Source organism: Canis aureus, chromosome 14 (genome assembly GCF_053574225.1).
Source record: "Canis aureus isolate CA01 chromosome 14, VMU_Caureus_v.1.0, whole genome shotgun sequence".
NCBI lineage: Eukaryota > Metazoa > Chordata > Mammalia > Carnivora > Canidae > Canis > Canis aureus.
In genome coordinates, this window is record NC_135624.1 from 49,478,081 (window position 1) to 49,497,994 (window position 19,914).

General features: G+C 33.5%; 1 protein-coding gene across 26 annotated transcripts in view; it reads left to right on the forward strand.

Moving 5' to 3' along the window:
- Window positions 1–19,914, forward strand: part of FIP1L1 (factor interacting with PAPOLA and CPSF1) — a 74,471-nt gene that overhangs the window by 24,120 nt on the left and 30,437 nt on the right. For 14 of the 26 annotated variants that reach the window (XM_077848016.1, XM_077848024.1, XM_077848027.1 and 11 more), the window contains 2 exons: window positions 15,905–15,998; window positions 17,867–18,023. In XM_077848016.1, the coding sequence (XP_077704142.1) occupies window positions 15,905–15,998; window positions 17,867–18,023 (251 nt within the window). Of the gene's footprint in view, window positions 1–6,643; window positions 6,752–15,904; window positions 15,999–17,866; window positions 18,024–19,914 lie in introns of all 26 variants that reach the window. The other 12 variants (XM_077848005.1, XM_077848007.1, XM_077848006.1 and 9 more) reach the window with 1 other exon arrangement.

Below are 19,914 nucleotides of genomic sequence, written 5' to 3' on the forward strand. Positions count from 1 at the left end.
CAAAGAGATTGTAAAAATTTCAGCCTGGGCAGTCTTTCAGATTAAAACCATTTTCTTTTCTTTTTTCGGTTTGTTTTGATAATACCTAACTTTGAATTTCACAAGATGGCAATTGTAAGAGGCAGATGTGCTGGCAAATGGTTAGCCTGTTGCCAGGAAAATGGTAAAGGGTAAGCTAAAATAGGGAAATAAGATCTTAGTTTAATTTTGTTAGATAAAGATGACTTAAGTCAGTTATTTCTTTGGGCTTGAAACAAGTGAGTAACCCAACTGTTAACTAGTTCTCAGTCATATCATTTACCTTTTGTGGTACTTAAGTTTACTTTACAGTTTTCTGGTTTTGTTATTCTGTAATTTTGAATTGCTCTAAGAGATTATATTTCATAATATGCAAATGCAGGAAGAGATGGTATGGGAACATGTGGTTTAGCCCTAAGATAAAGGTTCTTGAAACTTTCAGCCAAAATTAAATGTCACAAAGCCATCTTGGATTTTGACTGTCTCTTCTCATCCTAACAATTACTAGTCATGGACCTATCCAAATTTTATTTAAACTAAATGAAATCTCATCAAATGTTTGGCTAAGAAGTTATGATAGCTGAGGAGTACCAATCCTTTTAATATGTAGTCTTTTTTTTTTTTTTTCATATTTTAAAAGAGGTTACTTTTATTCATTGAGTTTATTGTGTTCTGCAGTATAGAATGATGTGACGATCTTTGACTCTGGTGCCAGACTTCTAGGGTTTGAATTCTGCCTCTATTACTTACTAGCTCTGTGTCCTTGAGCATATCCCCTAATCTTATTCTTTCATTTCCTGATCTGTAAAATGTAGTAATAATTAATAATAATAACCTATCTCTGCCAGAGTAGTTATGTATATTAAATGATTCAATTTATGTGATGTTTTTAGAACAGTGGTATGCACATAGGTAATACTCTATAGATGTTTGCTAATTAAACTATTTAAAAATCAGTAGCAGGTTTTCTGTTATTTTGCCTGCCCCCTCCTTATTAAAAACAAAAAACAAACCCCAAAAAACCTTGGGCCAGATTATGTAGGGCATTGTACCATTAGAAGTGCTATGGCTTTTCCTGTTAGTGAAATAAAAAGGATGATACGGACAGAGTTTGTGCAGAGGAATGAAATAATCTACTGTAGGGTTTTTGTTTTTGTTTTTTAAGATTTTATTTATTTGAGAGAGAATAAGAGAGAGAAAGAGCACCAGCAGGGGAAGGGTCAGAGGGAAGCAGATTGCCCCACTTAGCAGGGAACCTGACTCGGAGCTCAATCCCAGGACCCTGGGAGGGATCACGACCTGATCTGAAGGCAGACGCTTAACCGACGGTTGAGTGTCGCTTGAGCAACCCAGGTACCCCTTACTGTAGGTTTTTAAAGTCTTAATTGCTTTATTAAGAAGATCAGACTACAGAGAGTTTAGGCATAGAAACTAGGAGGCCAGTTAAGAGGTTGTAACCGTTATCTAGGTAAGAGATAACTTGGGCCAGAGTGGTTGTGGTGCAGATGGTGAAGATCATTTACATCTGAGATGGAAGAGACAGTAGGAGGAAGGAGGGCTTTTCAGAGGGAGACCAAGAATTCAGTTTAGGACATAATAAAATTGAGATGTCTGTTGGAGAATTTGCATAGGAAGAGATATAGGGATCTGGAGTCCAGGGGAAAGATACAGGCTGGGGATAGAAATTTCAGAACAGTTGGTGTTTTAATTAGTATTTAAGTGAAGTTATGAAACTGAATCAGAATGTATTGATAGAGAAGTGGTAAGGACAGAGCCCTGGGTTGCTTCTTTCCAGGTAAGAAAAGAAGGTGGAGGAGATCCATAGAGAAGAATGACTACTGGCATAGGAAGAACACCCATTGTATGTCTTGAAAAAGAATGTGTTTCAAAGTAGAGAATTAATTACCAAATAATACTGATTGGCCAAGAAGAAGGGGACTGAGAATGACTTTTAGATTTTATTTAAGTGATTTCTACCCTCAGCATGGGGTTTGAACTTATAACCCCAAGATCAAGAGTTCTATGGTCCACTGACTGAGTCAGCCAGGTGTCCCAACTGTTTTTAGATTTTAAAACACAAAGGTTGCTGGTGGTCCTGACCAGGATCATTTTTAGTGGCATAAGGTGAAGTTTGAAAAAAAGGACTTTTTGGAATGGATTCAAGAGAGAATGGAAGGAGAGGAATTATTATTATTTTTTAAGATTTTATTTATTTAATCATGAGAGAGAGAGAAAGAGAGGCAGAGACATTGGCAGAGGGAGAGAAACAAGCTCCCCACAAGGAGCCCAATGTGAGACTCGATCCCAGGTCCCGGGATCAAGACCTAAGCTGAAGGCAGGTGCTCAACCGCTGAGCCATCCAGGCGTCCCTGGAATTAGAATGAGAAAATATGGGCAACTTTTTTTTTTTTAAGATTTTATTTATTTATTTATTTATTTATTCATTCATTCATTCATGCATGCATGCATGCATTCATTTATTCATTCATGAATGACACGTAGAGAAAGGCAGAGACACAGGCAGAGGGAGAAGCAGGCTCCACGCAGGGAGCCTGACACAGGACTCGATCCCAGCACTCCAGGATCACGCCCTGGGCCAAAGGCAGGCGCTAAACCGCTGAGCCACCCAGGGATCCCCAACTTTTTTGATGAATTTTTTTGAGAGGGCAAAGGAACAGAACAGTATTAAGGCAAATGAGGAATTGGGAAAATTTTTTTCTAAAATGATAGAAATTATAGCATGTTTGTATACTTAGAATGAGTTACTAGAGGGAATATTGATGATGCAAGAAGGGACAGTTGTAAGAGCAATGTCCTTAAGAAAGTTAGACAGGATGTGATATGCAAGAAGAGGGTTAGCCTTAAAAAGGAGATGGACAGTTTACTCATATGAACAGGAGAGAAGGCAGGACGCCGTGAAGTGAGTAGGATAAGATAATATTGATGGGAACAACTGAAAGCTCTCTCCTGACAGCTTCAGTTTTTCCCAGCAGCACAGGATGCAGACTTAACCTGATGAATGTGAGGATGTGTGGAAGTGGGTGTTGAATGATGGAGAAGAGAAATTCTGAAATAGTCATTTAGAGGTGTACGAATAAACTAGGGGAAAGAAGTAGGATTGCTAGATACTACCTGGAGGGAAACTTGCCATCTAGAGAAGACTTTTTTCCAAGATGAGAGAAATTACAACATTTTTATATGTTGATAGGAATGAATTAGTAGAATGAAAAATTCACACAAGGAGAGAGAGAGTACATTTCCAAATTTTCTTGAGGTTAATGGCTATGGTTGTGTGTCTCTTGTCCTTGTCAGGTGTTGGTATGTTCGTAAAGATTAGCTAGAGTTGGATTTAACAGGGGTTGCAGTTATACCAGGCAAACATGACAAAGGGACAAGGAAGGTGAGAGGATCCCTAAAGTGATTATAATGATGGATGTCCATGGATCGAAGGAGACCTGGAGAGTAGTGGCAGCTAGGGACAGTAAAAAGGAGATAAAATAATGATAGAAAAGTTAATGGACCTATCACTACTACCAAAAATGTGGATCATTGCCCCCATAACCTATAGAAACATACCCAACATATTAAAACTATCACTTTTTGATATGAAGAACAGTACCCATTGCTCATTAGGAAAGCTTGTTTTTTGGGTTCATCTTGATCAAAAGCGTACTTTTGTTCATTGTGAAATAGTTCCCTAAATAAATATTTGTGTTTTTTGTTTTAGTCTTTGTATTTATGGAGATTAGAGAGACATGTTTGAAAGGAAAATTTTATGGACTTTAGGGAGAAGATAGGAATGTCACTTAGGACATGGTAGAGATGACACAACAAATAGTAATGAATTGTACTACTGACCTAACTAACCACTGTATTTCCTTTGTTAAAAATCTTAGATTGCCTTATTGAAGTGTGGATGACTGTTGGTATGTTTGCATAGAAAGTTTTTTAATGATTCTTTGTACTTAATTGGTAGAAATGCTAGGTTTCTAACTTTCTGTATTGCCCAGCAAATTGGCATACTTAAGTAAAATGTTAATATTTAATATATCAGAATGTTTTGCTTAATCTTTAAAAGTTGTCATATTAGGTCAAGAACATACAGCTTGATAAACTTTGACAAGCTGAACACTCATGGACTCTCATGTATTATTCCTCCATATTCACCAGTTATTAGCATTTGGCCATATTTGCTTTATAATTTCCCAAAAATATTTTCCTTTGCGAACCATTTATTAATTATAAACATCATGCCTTCAACCTCTAAATACTTCAGCATGTAAGAATAAGGACTTTCTGTTATGTAATCACAGGGCACAGTTATCAGAGTGATAAAATCTAATAATGAGCCAGTATGTTAATAAACAAGCCATAAATTTAGCTAATTATTTCAATAATGTCTTTCATGGCAGTTCTTTTCCTTGATTTAGGATCCAGTCCAGGATCATCCATTATAATTAACTCCTTTATCTCTTTATTCTTTAATCTGAGAGTTTCTCAGACATTCTTTGTATTTATTGACTCTGCATTTTGATGAGTATAGTCCAGTACTTTTGTAAATCATCCTCAGTCTGAGTTTACCTGATGTTTCCTCTTGATCAGATTCAGGTTTTGCTTTTTAGGCTGGAAACTGCAGAAGTGATCTTGTGTCCTCAGTGCATCATCCTGGAGGTAGATGGTATCATTTTGCCCCATGGTTAGCGATGATAACTTTAATGGTTTAGTTGTAATGGTGTTCTTTGGGTTTTGTACTGCAAAGTTACTATTTTAACTTTGTATTTAGTAAATCTTCGAGGTAACTGTAAATATCCTAATTCTTTTTAAACTTCCAGGGAATTTTAGTATCCATTGATGATTTTTACTTTTTCCCATTACTATTATAATAGCTGTAAAATAGTGGTTATCTAATTCTGTTACTTTTCTTACATTAATTTGTTGGCATTCTTCTTTAAAAATGAGCATTCTCATCTCTTCCACTTATTATCAACTAGACTCATTAATTTTTGTTTTATGTGTGAGAGTGTGTTTGTGGCTTATAAATATGGTTTATTTGTATATGTAGTGTATATAAACTATATATATAACTCACATATACCATAATTCATATTGATGTTCAAATTGTTCCAGATTTGCCCTATGGCAGCCTCTTCAGAGTGGCTCCTGTGACCTTTTGATTTGTTTCCATCATTTTTTTTTGGAGGATTTTACTTTCTAGCTTTACCAGATGTTCCAGGCCTATCTTATGCTTTTTCTGCCCCTCCCTGGAAACAACCATTTCTTGAAAGCGCCTTGGTGCCTTTTAGTGGGAAATGATTAGAAGCCAAGATCTTGGCACCAGTTATGTTCGTTGCTGTTGGAGTGTCGTGGTATTTAGGCTTTTTCAGCACCTGGCACTTGGAGAAAACAAAACAATTTCAATATGAAATTGCCTTATGTATAATTTTAATCATGCAGTCATCCATGTTTCTTTCACTTCACATTTGACACCACAGGTTTCTACTTCCTTTCTTTTTTCCATATTACATCTCCATCTCACTGCATTGAGAATCTGGTTCCCAAAAACTTCAGTGTTTGTACTTACTTGCTTAATCCTAAATACACATAGAATAGATTAGGACTTCACCTACCATTTTGAAAACCAAACCTATTAAGTAGAATTCAAGATTTCTTTGGAATTCCTTTTTTCTTTTTCTAGGCTGAGGGTATATAGTCAAAATATTCAGCTTTCTTCAGAGTGATTATATTAATCATTTAAAGTATAATTGTTCCATTGTTTCTGTTTGTATTCAGTATTAGCTTTTCTTTTTCCTCCATGTTTATTGACTTATTCTTTGAGCATATAAAACATTTAACAGAGTTCCAAGTATACTCAGATTTGTCATCCTTTCCCCTATTTCTTTCACTTTTTAATAACTGACTACATTTTATCTAGTTTCTGGTTTATTCTTCCTTTTTCTTTTTACATAAATAAGCAGATACGTAACATACATGTTTTTCCTATAGAAAATTTACCTATTGAAAGTGTGTTCTTATTAGTCCTTTAAGGGACTGGCAAGAGTGTAAATAGCTGAACATCTTATGGAGTGTGTCACTGTGGTTAAAATTAACTTTCTTTTGAAATTTATTTTGAAAGAGTTATTTTGAAAAGGAATTTTTATTAAATGTATATATTTATAGTAGGCTTTTATAAAACACATCAGAGTGTTACTCTTAGCTGGTATACTACTTGTACCTATTGAAGAATATAAGGAAAGGAATACCAAAGTTTTGAATAAGGTTTTTTGAAGCCACAGAAGTTAATATTATTCATTAAAGCACATAAATTTATTTCTTAATGATATATTATAACCTGATATGCCCTTGGTTCTTATTTCTTGCATTTTGACATCATATTATTTTGAAAAGATTTCTAAAAATTTTCTAGAGTTAATAAAATGTTGATAACACATTTATATTTAAATACCTACTAGCAGTTACAGTATCACAGAGACTTGAAGAGAATGATATAATAGGAACATGCTAAAGGACCTTAGAAAAAGCATGTCAAAGAAAAAGAAAAAGACAGAACAAGGGGGGTCAGAGACAACAATATATAAGAAAAAACATAGAAAATTTATCTCACCAGAAACAGCACCTCTTCTCAGTCTCAGACAAGTACTGCCTCCAGAAAAGCCAATTCCAGCGTTGGGAAGTGGCAGGACCGGTATGGGAGGGCCGAATCACCTGACCTAAGGTAAGGCTGTTTTTAAACATTGGCTACTCCCTGATGTTTAGATCATCAGTGTTGTTTTGTCTAGTAATAAGATAAAATTTTGATTAGACTGTACCATATTTTTACCCCCTCAATTATGCTTTTTCGTTACAGAAATTGAGGGTTTTAAAAATCATGAGTCAGGCCCTGTCACCTTACACCTTGCCTCTCATCTCTCTGGCTTTTTACACTATGCTATAAATTGCATGGAACCATGCTAATGGGACCTCAATAAACGTTTTTTTTCTCCCCACTGCTGCAGGTTTAATTCTTCTTTCTTATATCACACCCTGTTAAATCCCTGGGTGTGTTTCTGACTATTTGTTGAATAAGATTTAGCCTTCTGAGCTAATATTTAGAACCTGTAAAATTGAAGTGCACTCAGTCTTTCCAAACTGCAGTGCAAAAAGCAGCCATTTCATTGAGTCTACCAGTTGTTTTAGGAAGTATCATGTCCCTTATTGTTAGTATGCTTTTACTCCTGATTCCCCTCTGTAGAATTCTGGTTTGTGTTCTAAATCATGACACAGCATGCAGCCTTGATGGGTACTATATACTCTCTGAGCCTGTAACATGGTAATAATAATTTTTACCTCAAGGGATGTAGTGAGAAGCAAATATGTTAGATATGGCAGTGCATTGCCAATAGTAATCAGTCTGAGCAGTTAACAGTTTGCTTGACTGAGAAATACAGACTTAGATACCTCCCTAATTTATCATTTAAAGTTTTAAACAGTGATGGTATGGGGGTGGTATTTTGTTTGTGTTTGTTGTTACAGCATTTTAAGTTTTCTTCCTGGGCAGGTTGATGCTATATTAATGTGCTTTTAAATATTTTCATTTGTAAACTTTTAAATATGTCAATTATGACCATATATCTCTGATCATAACAACTAAAAGCAAAGCAAAGGGAGGAAACACTACCAGTTTTATTTTCTTAGGTTTCCTTTTCTTCGAGGTCTTCATTATATATTTTCCATGAATAGTAAAAATTTCTAGTCAGCTTGGCTTTGATAGGCTCTCTTAGGAGAGAATAAGCTTAGTCATTCTCAAAAGTGACTATTCATCTGAAAGTCAAAAATATTTTGACCTTTTAAATAATATCCAAACTATAAGATAGTAATTGATGCAGATAGAAATATATTATCTAGATTCTTAGAATAGTCTTAGTTGCATGGGTTGCTTTAATGAAAATTTGCATATCTTTTTATTTTAAAAGTGTACCCATTGACATTTTTCATAGTATTACATGATATTGATCTTTTTAAAACTAGAATTCTTGAAGAACCAGTAAAAATTTCAAGTATTTGAAATAAGTTAGATCTGATAAGTCTGGAGTGGAGTCTTTGAAGCTTTTCACATTTAATATTTCCACAAAACCCCAAAGTTTAACAGGAGCGCTAATAATACAATTTCTATATAATAATTAATTTGGTTATTGTAGCATACAGTGCCTAGAGAAACTCTTAGATTTATATTTAACCTGGCCAGCAATCTGGACAGCCTGTTTACTGATCCCAAAAAGGCCAAATGATAAGAGCCTTCATTTTCGTTGTTCTCTTGTTGAAATGAATCAGTATAGCCAGCTTTGTAGATAAAGAATAACTACTTTCTTCAAGCAGTCATCGCATAAATACTGGATATGGATATTAGGTTTGGTTTTGTGCCTGTGTGAATTTAAGATAGTTCTCTAAAATCTCTGGGCTTCTGTTTCTACATTTTTTTTTTTTTAAGGATTTTTATTTATTTATTTGGTGGTGGTGGGAAAGCGGGAGAGGTGAAAATCAGACTCTCCACTGAGCAGGGAACCTGACTCAGGCTCCATCCCAGGACCTTGGGATAATGACCTGGGCTGAGGGGAGATGCTTAACTGACTGAGCCACTTAGGCACTCCTGTTTTGTGCATTTTTAAAAATTTTTTTATTTATTTCTGATAGTCACAGAGAGAGAGAGAGAGAGAGAGAGAGAGGCAGAGACACAGGCAGAGGGAGAAGCTCCCATGCACCAGGAGCCCGATGTGGGATTCGATCCCAGGTCTCCAGGATCGCACTCTGGGCCATGTTTGTGCATTTTTAAAATGACAGGACTGGATTGTGTTATCAGGAAGGCCCCCCCCCCCCTTTTTTTTTTTTAAAGATGTTACTTATTTATTCATGAGAGACATGGCGAGAGGAGCAGAGACATAGGCAGAGGGAGAAGCAGGCTTCTTGCAGGGAGCCCGATGCGGGACTCATTCCCAGACCCTGGGATCATGCCCTGAGCCAAAGGCAGATGATCTACCACTGAGCCACCCAGGCATCCAGGAAGACCTTTTGAATCTTGAAATTATTTTCTGGCTAGTCTCTGGTTTGTGTGGAAAAGGAAATCTGAGAAAGTAGGAAATATGCCAAATTTATGGCTAATTAAGAGGCAAAGTCAGGCCTAGAATTCCTGGTTTTCTGCCTTTTAGTACCAGCAGTTAAGGCAGGTTGATTTTCATAAGCAAAGGCATAGAAATACTTAGATCACTTATTTGTAATGCAATATGAAATTATATATGTTTCTTCTCTTATTTTAATACCTGGAACTCCTCCTTCTTAAATCAGTCATTTAGCAGAATTTTTTAATAATTGTGCCTTTGATTTAATGGTTTGTTTCTTGAAGTAATATAACTAGTTTATAGAGAAAATATTATTCCTTTGACTGAAAATAATACATCTCAGTGTTTATACTGTTACTCCCCCACCCCCCAAAAAAGATGCATTGGGAACACAGAATACTCCTATTCTGACTTTGTGATTAGTCTCACAGAATGTAGGTAGTAAGAAATATGACACTATTTTCAGTATATATTTTGTACTTTTGAAAGTTCAAAAGAAACTCTAGATAAAAGCTCTTGTTCTCCTTTGGAATATACGTATATATGCGCACACATACAGCATATAAGTTTATAACTTGCACATAAAAAATGAGATGCTAACTCTTATAATTAAGGTAACTGAGAAATGTAGGGGTTTTTTTGAAACATGGCTTAGATCTCTTTGTAAAGAGCAATTAAACAGTGGTTGCAATCCTTTTTATATGTTACTGTGTTTGGAGACTCAGACTTTTATCTCTTGTGTTCCAGTTAATTTATATAAAACAGTATTGTTCCACCTTTGATTCACAGTACTCTTCAAGCTATATATGTATGTAACAAGGACATTTTATTGGTACGAGTTTGTCTTATGAATTTTGTGACACTTTACTAAGCCAATTAGTAAGAAGAATGAAGCAGTTTTAATGAACACAGAAAATTGAAATTGGCAGTATGGATGATTGCTGTTATCGTCTCCTATTGTCCAGTTTATTTGTATGTTTTGTTTCTATTTATATCAAATGCTGGTAGATAGTTTCAAATTCTAGGTTATCTTATTAAGCTTATTTTTAATATTAATAATGCTTTTTAATTGATTCAGACTCTTGAAAGAGGAATAGTAAAATTCTTAATGTTGAATCACCAAAATATTTAAACCTGCTTGCATTTCTTTTAACAGACAAACATAAAACTTTCAATAAAACTGGATGTTAAGTGGACATTCAATCCAAGATCTCTTCATTTGTTCTTGCACTAGTTATTTTATGTCTTGATGAAATAATATATTCAAAAGATGTACCTGTACCTTCATGACATTTGATAGAGCATTCTGAATGCTTCTTGCTGTATTATGTAGCTTATAAGATTTTACCTGATTGGACATATGAAGGCCTTTATTTTAAAAGATTGCCTGTAGAATGATATCTTTTCCTATATTTAAAAAATGAAATTAAGTATAGCATGTAAACCTTTATTTCAAGCTCTGTGCAAAAGTGAGTAAATTTGAACACAATTCTTAATGAACACATTTATGTTCTCTACTGAGTCAAAGTTTAGCATAGTCCACCTTTAAGCCTTCAAAGGTTTTTTGTTTTTAAGATAGCTTAAAGAAGTAACAACATTGTAAAAATTCAGGCCCCAGAAAATTAGCATGGAAAAAAAGTAGACTTTGGCATTAATCATACCTGAGCCTGAATCTGGGTACTGGCACCTTATTTCACAAAAGAGCCTTTTCCATATCTGTGAAAATGAAACTAATTGGACCTCACGCCAAGTACTTATGGGTTAAATGGCTTCTAAGCCTGCAGAAGTACCTTCTGCAGAGCACCTAGTAAGTGTTAGTTCCCTTTGGATCTCTGCTCTTTAGCTGTAGTACTGATAGACAATAAATTAGATGCTCTGAAAACAGTTTTAAATTCTGAGATTTTTATTTTGGACATTTTTTTCAAGACAAGTTTTGATTAATCTTCACTTGGAAAATAGAATATATTAAGCTTTCTATATAAACTGTATACATTGTAGAGAAAATTATTGTGCTTATGAAAGTAAAAGTATAGAGGCAGTACAGTGTGACTCCACAAAATTCAAAATATAAATATAAAAATATGTGTGCAATGAATTATAGCATTGCCTTGGTAGATATGACTTTATTGAGTAATAGGGAGTTATGTATTAATTTTTATCAGCTAATGTAATTGATTTTTGAAAGAAAATACGATGTAAGTGTCTTCCTTGGGCATGCCTTTAGTTGTAGTCCTCAGCTTTGGTTGTGTATTGGAATTACCTGGGGAACGTCAAAAAATTATAGATGTTTAGGCCCTAGAAACTGAATTAAGTAGTCTGGTGTGCACTCTGGGCATGGAGATTCTTAAAAGCTCCCAGATGATTCTGATGTGTAGGAAGCATTGAGAACCACTGATTGAGAGATCGGATTCTGGCTTGGCATGAAGATTATTAATTGACTATTAATCAAATATTTAGTGACCACCTTGGAATGTGAGGTAAACTGTGATAGATTTAGTAGGATGGAAACTGACATTTGCATAGCATTTTTATAACCTCATAGAGCTCTTTCTTTTGTGTCTCAATTTATATTTTCTTCTTCTTTAAAAGCCTTTTTTGTTGGTAGCCAGTACTAAAGGTCTATCATGCTTTTTCTGTTGCAAACAGATTGGTAGGTAGTATATTTGCTGAATTGGAAATTGGAATCATGCACATTATTTTCCTTACGTATTTTCTGTGCTCATGTTTTTCCTCCATTTGAAATGTTCTCCATCTCCATCCTCTGTGGCTAAATCCATTATTTGTCTTTCAAGGCTTATCTTTCCTAAAGTAGCTTAAAAGATGTGATACCAATTTCCATGCAGAATTGTTACAGGCATCTATTTTAGATGTATGACCTGAGTTAGACAGTGATACTAGTGCCTCTGTCTTAACTTGGGAATATTTAATAGACACATCTAGGTTTTTTCCCTAGAGAATGAATCCTTGAACTGTTGCTGCACAGTTCTCACTAGAAGCTCTGTTGTGAGAAAATACATTCATAGACTTGTTCAAGGATATGTGATTCATTCATCTTTTAGAATAGTGGTTCTAAACATTAAAGCAGTAACCTCTTTGAAAATTTGCTGCAATCTATAGATTCTTATGCCTGAAAAATACATTTATACACATGCATATATTTAAATTCAGGTACCTCCTGATCCCTCAGTAGCCTGTGTATGCTAGTTAAGGATTCTTGCTCAAAATTATATAGTTCAATCCTTAGATGAAGTCTGTATCAACAGGGCTATGTACTCAAACCACATCGTTTTGCTCTACCTTATTAAATTGCTTTTATTGAATTACATATTATGCTTCATTTGGTATTGAACATTTTGAGAAATAGTTCTGTGAAATTCGCTTACATTTTCATTGTAGTAATATTGGAGACTTTGTCCCTATTTCAGTGTTTTTCACAGCATGAGATTTCAGTCCATTAGAGGGGTGTGAAATCAGTTTCATAGTCTCAACCACCAAATATTTCTTGGTTTTGTATTATTTTGCCTTTTTTATGTATGATTATTTAATACTAATAATTCATGTTTGATTTTAATGTTACTCTTTATAATAAGTGTAAGTATTGTTTCATGAAACTTCTAGTTTTTTATATGTGTGTACTGGATTGCTGTGTAAAATGTGTTTCTTAAATAACTATTTTAGGATCAAAAATACTGAAAACTACTGTACTCCCATGTCTTCTCTTAAAGTGGACCCAGGAGAAATTTTTTTCTCTTTATTTTTTGTCTGTAAAATAGAAATAATAGTTGTTACTTCATAGGGTTATTATGAAAAGAAAATGCATATAAAGGTGCTTAGAATAGTGCTTTTGGCACATAGTAGGTACTCACTAGTAGTATTACCAGGAAATGCTGTCTTTAGAACTAATGCTTTATTTTGATATTACATCAAAAGACATTTGTGATTAATGATGTCCTTTATTTTGACTGTTAAAAAATGAATAGCTCAGATAATTGGTGACGAAGATTAATAGCTAATTCCTTGTCTTCATTTGGCCCTAATTTTGTCACTCTTAAAGTTTTTGTTGTATCTTTATAAGCAGCCTACATCAGAATCACCAAAATGTGTCAGTTTAATTCCATTATAATTTCAGAGATATTTTCATATTCATGAAAGGTAGAAGCTTTTGTGAACATCCACTACTTGCATAACGATATCTGTCGTGGTTAGTTTCTATCTCTCTCCAGCTTTTTACTGTATAATTGAGTCCAGTATAGAGAATCTTGATAGCTACATTAGCTATCTGCCTTACTGAACAGATGTGTAAGCCCAGTTAAACTTGTGCAGTTGGAAACTCAAGTTACAGTAGATCCCCATAGTGAAGCTCTATTAGATCTTTTTATGCCCTGAAATAAAAAGTGATTTGTTAAAAATTTTCACAAAAATGTGCTTCAGCATCATTTTTTGTAATGTGACATCAGAATAACTGGATTGTTAATTATCTCTGTTAAATATTATGTATTTTTTGTTACTTTGGTATACGTTTATATATCTGTCAAAAATATTTGTACAAAATGATAAACTTCACATACCTGATTAAGGTAAATCCGTTTGTGTAGTAAATATCCATGGATAAAGAGGTATTATTATTGTAGAAATGTAAGAAATTGCAGTTTTTCGGATTTCCTCTACTGATGTTAAGGCTGATTTTCCATGTGTGTATTTTTAGAAGCTTTTGAATCTTCAGTGATTAATCTATTTAAAGTTGAAAAATTAGATTTCTCTGACTATATTTAAGATAAACTTTAGGGAATGAGTACTCTCATATGTCTCAGAATTTTTTAAAGCAGTCTTTAGAAATCCATAGGATATAGAAATTTTTCCTTTAGGGCATGGACATTAGAGTGTTAGATCTAGATTTAAGTTTTGCTACTTTAACAATTTGGAGAAATTGAAAATCCAGATAAATTTGTGAGAATTTGTACTTAAGCGGAATAAATTTTAAAAGTTGGAGGCGGGAGAATGTGGCAATTAGAAATAGAGAAAAGTGGAAAAGGAAATAGTAGAGCTTAAGATTTTTACAATGAAGCCTCGGTAGCAATAAAAGATGAGGGAAATTCTGTCATCAAGATATACACCTATATCTGCTAGGATGTTGGAATCTGAGTTGTATATAGCTATCAGTGGGATGATGGCATTTGCTTTGATATGAAGTTATAGTTTTGTAATTGTTCTAAGTTTTAGGGGAAAATAGCAATATTTATTTTTTATGTCTGAGTTATTTGGATTTTTCTCACGTGTGAATGTTAGGATAGTTTCCAGCTATATTGAAGGGTAAAGTTAAGTTAAAAATCACTTTTGCTCTTTGAGTTTGTGAGGAAATCTGGGAAGTCAATGACCTGAGCATAAAATCAGAAAAGCTTGAACTTAAAAAAAAAAAAAATCTATTGGAGTTATATAGAGCACAAGTCTAAAAGTGGGCAAGATAAGTAGGAATGGACTGTGTAATTGAAGACATTTCAGATCCCACTATGCATTTTTTACAGGGCTATCTTTATTTTTTTGTGAGCATAAAATTATTTATGGGGCTTCTCAAGGTTCACTTGAGGCAGACTTTCACCAGTTTTTGATTTTCAGAATCAAAAGCCACTTATCTTGCTAGGAGGCATAATAGCTCAAGGGAAAGGGTCTGTAGGCTTTGGAATCAGACAGAAATTTGAAAGTTTTGCCATTTAATTATTACTGATGTTAGTGACACCACTATGAGCCCTAGCCTTAATACCTATAACAAGCATACGGTAATTTGTTAAGGGAAGGCTTGTGGTTGTGAGGTTTAGGTATAATGTGTAAACATTCAACAAATGGTAGTTGTTATTAGTTGTTTTAGGAGCCTAACTGTGATGACTGTGGAAGGATCCATGGTACTGTAGTGTTTTGCTTCTCTAAAATTGTTAAAGGCAGGATTGTTTAGAGAACTAAAGTAGAGATGAAGAGACATTCATCTAATTTGCATCCATTTTTCATTGCCTTTTCTTTCAACTGACTTTTCTATCTTGTTAAGCATATCTGCTTTAATAAGATCCTCAACTACTAGCTGGCTTTTAACATTTTTTAAAATGTAACTTACTATCTTCTCCTCATTAAATTTGCAGCATTATTTTGTGGTAGACTTTTTCCATCTACTCATATACTTAAACATAAATGGATTATAAATACAACTGGAGTGGGGCAGGCGTTTAAATATTTAAAATTTTCTATTTAAAGGCAAGTTATCAGAAATGGAAAATTGGATCCCATTTTATACTTTCTAATTCTTGGAATAAATCACTAAGAAAAATACAGTGTGTATCAAAATGAACATTCTTTCTTTTCAAGTCTTGGGGGAATTTTGTAAGTTTCTGTAATAGAACTATAACATGTTTTACAATTATAGCAGCCAAAAATTTTTATTTCCATTTGCTTAGCATTTGTTACCTGATTCAATTCCACAAAGATAAATTTAGTTGGAGACTATTAAAAAACAGGAGATCTAAAAGAAAACCTATAAAAATACTTAAATTTAACATGACCATCATTAGGTACGTTTGTTCCAGCTTACTAATAAAGCTTAGCTTTTATGACAGTGCAAAGTAGTAAGATCTAACTAACTTAGTGAATTTTTTTTTCAATGTGTGTTGTGATCTGGTTTTATTTTAAAGTACATGGCAAAAGGTCTTTATTTCATGTCTCACCTAGTATTTGTGTTATTTTTCAAACATCTAATTAGGTGAAACTGAATTGATTCAATTTCTATGTTACAGGAGATTACCTGGAGCAATTGATGTTATTGGTCAGACTATAACAATTAGTCGAGTTGAAGGAAGGCGACGGGCAAATGAAAACAGCAACATACAGGTTTCCTATTTTAAAATTATTAATTTTTAAACTGAAGGATTACATCTATGTTCTAACTTAATGTATTAATATACATTTATAGTACTATGCTATATGTTAGGTACTTTAGGTGCTACAAAGAAGATTTAAAATATGGAATTAATCACCCTTTTATTACAAAAGCTATTTCATTTAGAATTTATTATCTTTGGATCTTTTTTAGTAAGATTTCTTTTCCTTTGCTGTAAAAAATAACATGTAGGTTACTTGGACCATAAAAAGGGAAAGATACGGGAAAAGTGTAAAGAAGAAAATAAAACCACCAATAATTCTAACATCTGAAGATAACCACTCTTAACACTGATACATCTCTTCCTTGTCACCAGACAAGATTAGGATATACTGTTATTATTATTTTTTGTGTATCCCTTTTTTAAAAAAATTATTATTTACATTTTCTATATTCTTTTTTTTTTTTTTTAAGATTTTATTTATTTATTCATGATAGACACAGAGAGAGAGAGAGGCAGAGACACAGAGGGAGAAGCGGGCTCCATCCAGAGAGCCCGACATGGGACTCGATCCCGGGTCTCCAGGATATCATGCCCTGGGCCAAAGGCGGCGCTAAACTGCTGAGCCACCCAGGCTGCCCCATTTTCTATATTCTTAAAAATATTTAAATTTCTTTCAAATAGTTCATTATATGGATATACCATAATTTAACATGTCATTTTGGAGGGAAGTAGATTTCCTTTGTTTTCAAGTGAAAGAATGAAAGAGGAGATATTAGTAACTTGGATTCGAGTTAGAACTTTAGTAACTGAGACTTTCGGATATTAACTTGATCATACTGGTTTTTGTTATTACCTTTTCATGAGTACTTTTATTTTAAAAATGTCAAAGTATTTTGAATTTTATTACTTTTAGTAAATTAATCTTTTTATCCTGAAGAGTAAATCATTTCTAAACTGGAAGATAGCACTCTTTTCTTTTCTTTCCCCCACCATTAAAATGCCATGATTTCTTAAAATAATTCTGTTAGCTACTTTAAAAAATAGCTTATCAGCATAAGCATTACAAAAATTACTGTACTTATAATGTAGGAAAGGTTAATGAAAAGAGGGATTATATGTTTAAGTGATACCCTTTAGCCAACAATGATTTTAGAAGTATAAATTAAACTTACAGCATTATGTTGGATGTTTCTCCTCTTTCCCAAATATGTTTACACATTGGAATCCCTCATGGAGCCTTGACAAAAATCCAGATTTCTCTGTGTGTCTCCTTTAGGTTTGCTGACTGTCCCTTACCTGTTGACACAGATCAGTATTTTGTAAACATGTTTACTTTTCAAGTATAAATCCTTGTTCTTAAAATTACAAGGCTCACATGGAAAAGTTTTTTATATCTGGCTGCTTATTTATTAATGCATGCAACCTGACGATGACAAGCCCTAGTACAGTGAATATCCATTTCTTCTGCCATGTTAATTTCTTAATGCTGGCATTTGTGATTAATGATTACATTGCCTTAATTTGAATACTGTGATTGATTGGGTAACAGATAATACTACCTTATATTTATAATGTACTTAATTTAGAAGTACTCTTGTTTAGAATGTTTTTATTATTTCTTACTACATTTTTTTGGTAATGATTCAGTTCATTTTTTCTAGGCTTTATATGGACATCTTAAAAAGTGTGTGTAAATGTATATTCACATCTGTATATATACACAAATATCACACAGAAAAAATTACTTCTACCTTCTCAAAATATGTATATGTGAATAAAACTTTCTACTTCATTTCTTAAATGAATTTATTGAGTTTTAAATCTTAGACAAGAACATTTATTCATTTTTTTAAATTAACTGTGCTTTAATTTTAGGTCCTTTCTGAAAGATCTGCTACTGAAGTAGACAACAATTTTAGCAAACCACCTCCATTTTTCCCCCCAGGAGCTCCTCCCACCCACCTTCCACCTCCTCCATTTCTTCCACCTCCTCCAACTGTCAGTACTGCTCCACCTCTGATTCCACCACCAGGTAAATAGTAAATAAGACATTTGATTTTGAAAGAAAAATAACCATGAGTGTTTCTTTTATTTTTAATTCTGACAGTTACAATATATATACTTGAAAATAAAATCTTCATTGATTACACTGTATTAAAATTAGGAAACTTATGTTAAATCTTCAGTAAATTCATAGTGAAACAGATCTATTCGTGCTATTAGCATAGCAAAGAGAATATACCAAAATAGAGAATGGACAGATACTAAAATTGTGATCTAAAAGTAGTGATCACTAAGGTTGCTAATTGTATACGTATAAATCCATATTGAATTGTAAACCTTGTTAACTGGTTTTGAAAAAAAGTTTTAGAGATACTTTTAGAATTGGAGTAAAATTCAAAAAATATATCCTATGAAGAGATTGAAGTGAAAATCTCAGTCTGGTCATCTTTGTATACTGGTTTCCTTTTAGGAGACTGCTTCTGGGTGCCAGGTACCTGGTATTTACTTCTTTTAAACAAGACAAAATTAAAGTAAATTTCTATCCTATTTTGAGCCACTTTTGATGATTTATTATTTTATTGATGGCAATAGATAAAATTGACAAATAATCCCCAAATTTTATATTTTCAACCTTATATCCAGTAGTCTTCATTACTTTATGTCCAATAGCTTCCAGTATTTATTCCCCTTAATCAGTTTTTAGTGAAACTGACAAGATTGATTCAGGTGATAATTACTTTCTTCCTAGGGAGAGTGCCAGTAGTAAATGATAAAAACTAGCTCCTGGTCCTAATTATAATTGCATGTGTGAGATATGTTAAAATTTGCTTTCTCTTAAAATCAGTTTATCCTAAAAGAGCCATGTCCACTCATTCATTTTAAGAGAGCTGTGCTTGTTTTAAGGTGCCATTTGTAATCAGAATACTGAGGCAAATAAAGGGTCTGAATAGTCCTTCCCTATAGTATTCATCCTTCCTCTCTAAATGTCAGCTGTTGCATTGGCCCTTCAGCCACAATACCTTTGATTCCCTTCCATTGTCACTTGAATCTTGAAAAAGGAAAATAAAATTATTATGAAAGACGTCTGATTTAGAGATTGGGTTGTCTCAAAAGCAGAGGAAAGAGAAGGCTGGATATGTTGGAGGTGCTTACTCCAGACAACATTATTTCTAAAATTCAATGAATTTCTTGTTCTGGAGCATGAACCATTTCAGAGGTTGTGATTGGACTGGTAACTCTTTGGTCTTTTGTACAATGAGAATTAACTAAAGGAAAAGGGAAAGGAATGAAGACTTAAGGGATTCATAGATGAGTCCTTTGTCTACTGAACATGATAAAATGTAGAAATAGTTAATTGTGAACATACTTGATTTAATGACACTGGAAGATAATCAATGTATGTGTTAATAGTCCTTATGCTAGATTGATTGGTAATCTTATTTTAACTTTACCAGGTATTAAAGGTGGCTTAAAAGAATTTTTTTTGTATTACTAGCTAACATAATATATCCCCAGATTGCTAATAATTTATATAGTCAACACTAGCTGCTGTAAGAGTAAGTGGTATAAGTGAGTGAGAGAGAGATAGTATGAAAAATGGTGAAAAAATAAATACTTTTTGGTATAAGAATATTTAGAAGCTCTAAAGTATATTGCTTATAGACACTGGCATTATCTAGAAGTATACTTTTTTCCAAAATGACAAAGCTTTTCCATTTTTTTTGCCATATAACTCTGTTTATAAGGATAGTATCTTAATAATGTTCAGATTATTTATATGACATTATGCTGTAGAGTAACACTCATTATTTTTCTCTTGTTTAAGTTATTTATTTACAGGCTTACCTCGGAGATATTACAGTCCTAGACCACTGCAATAAAAAGAATCAAATGAAATTTTGGTTTCTTGGTGCATATAA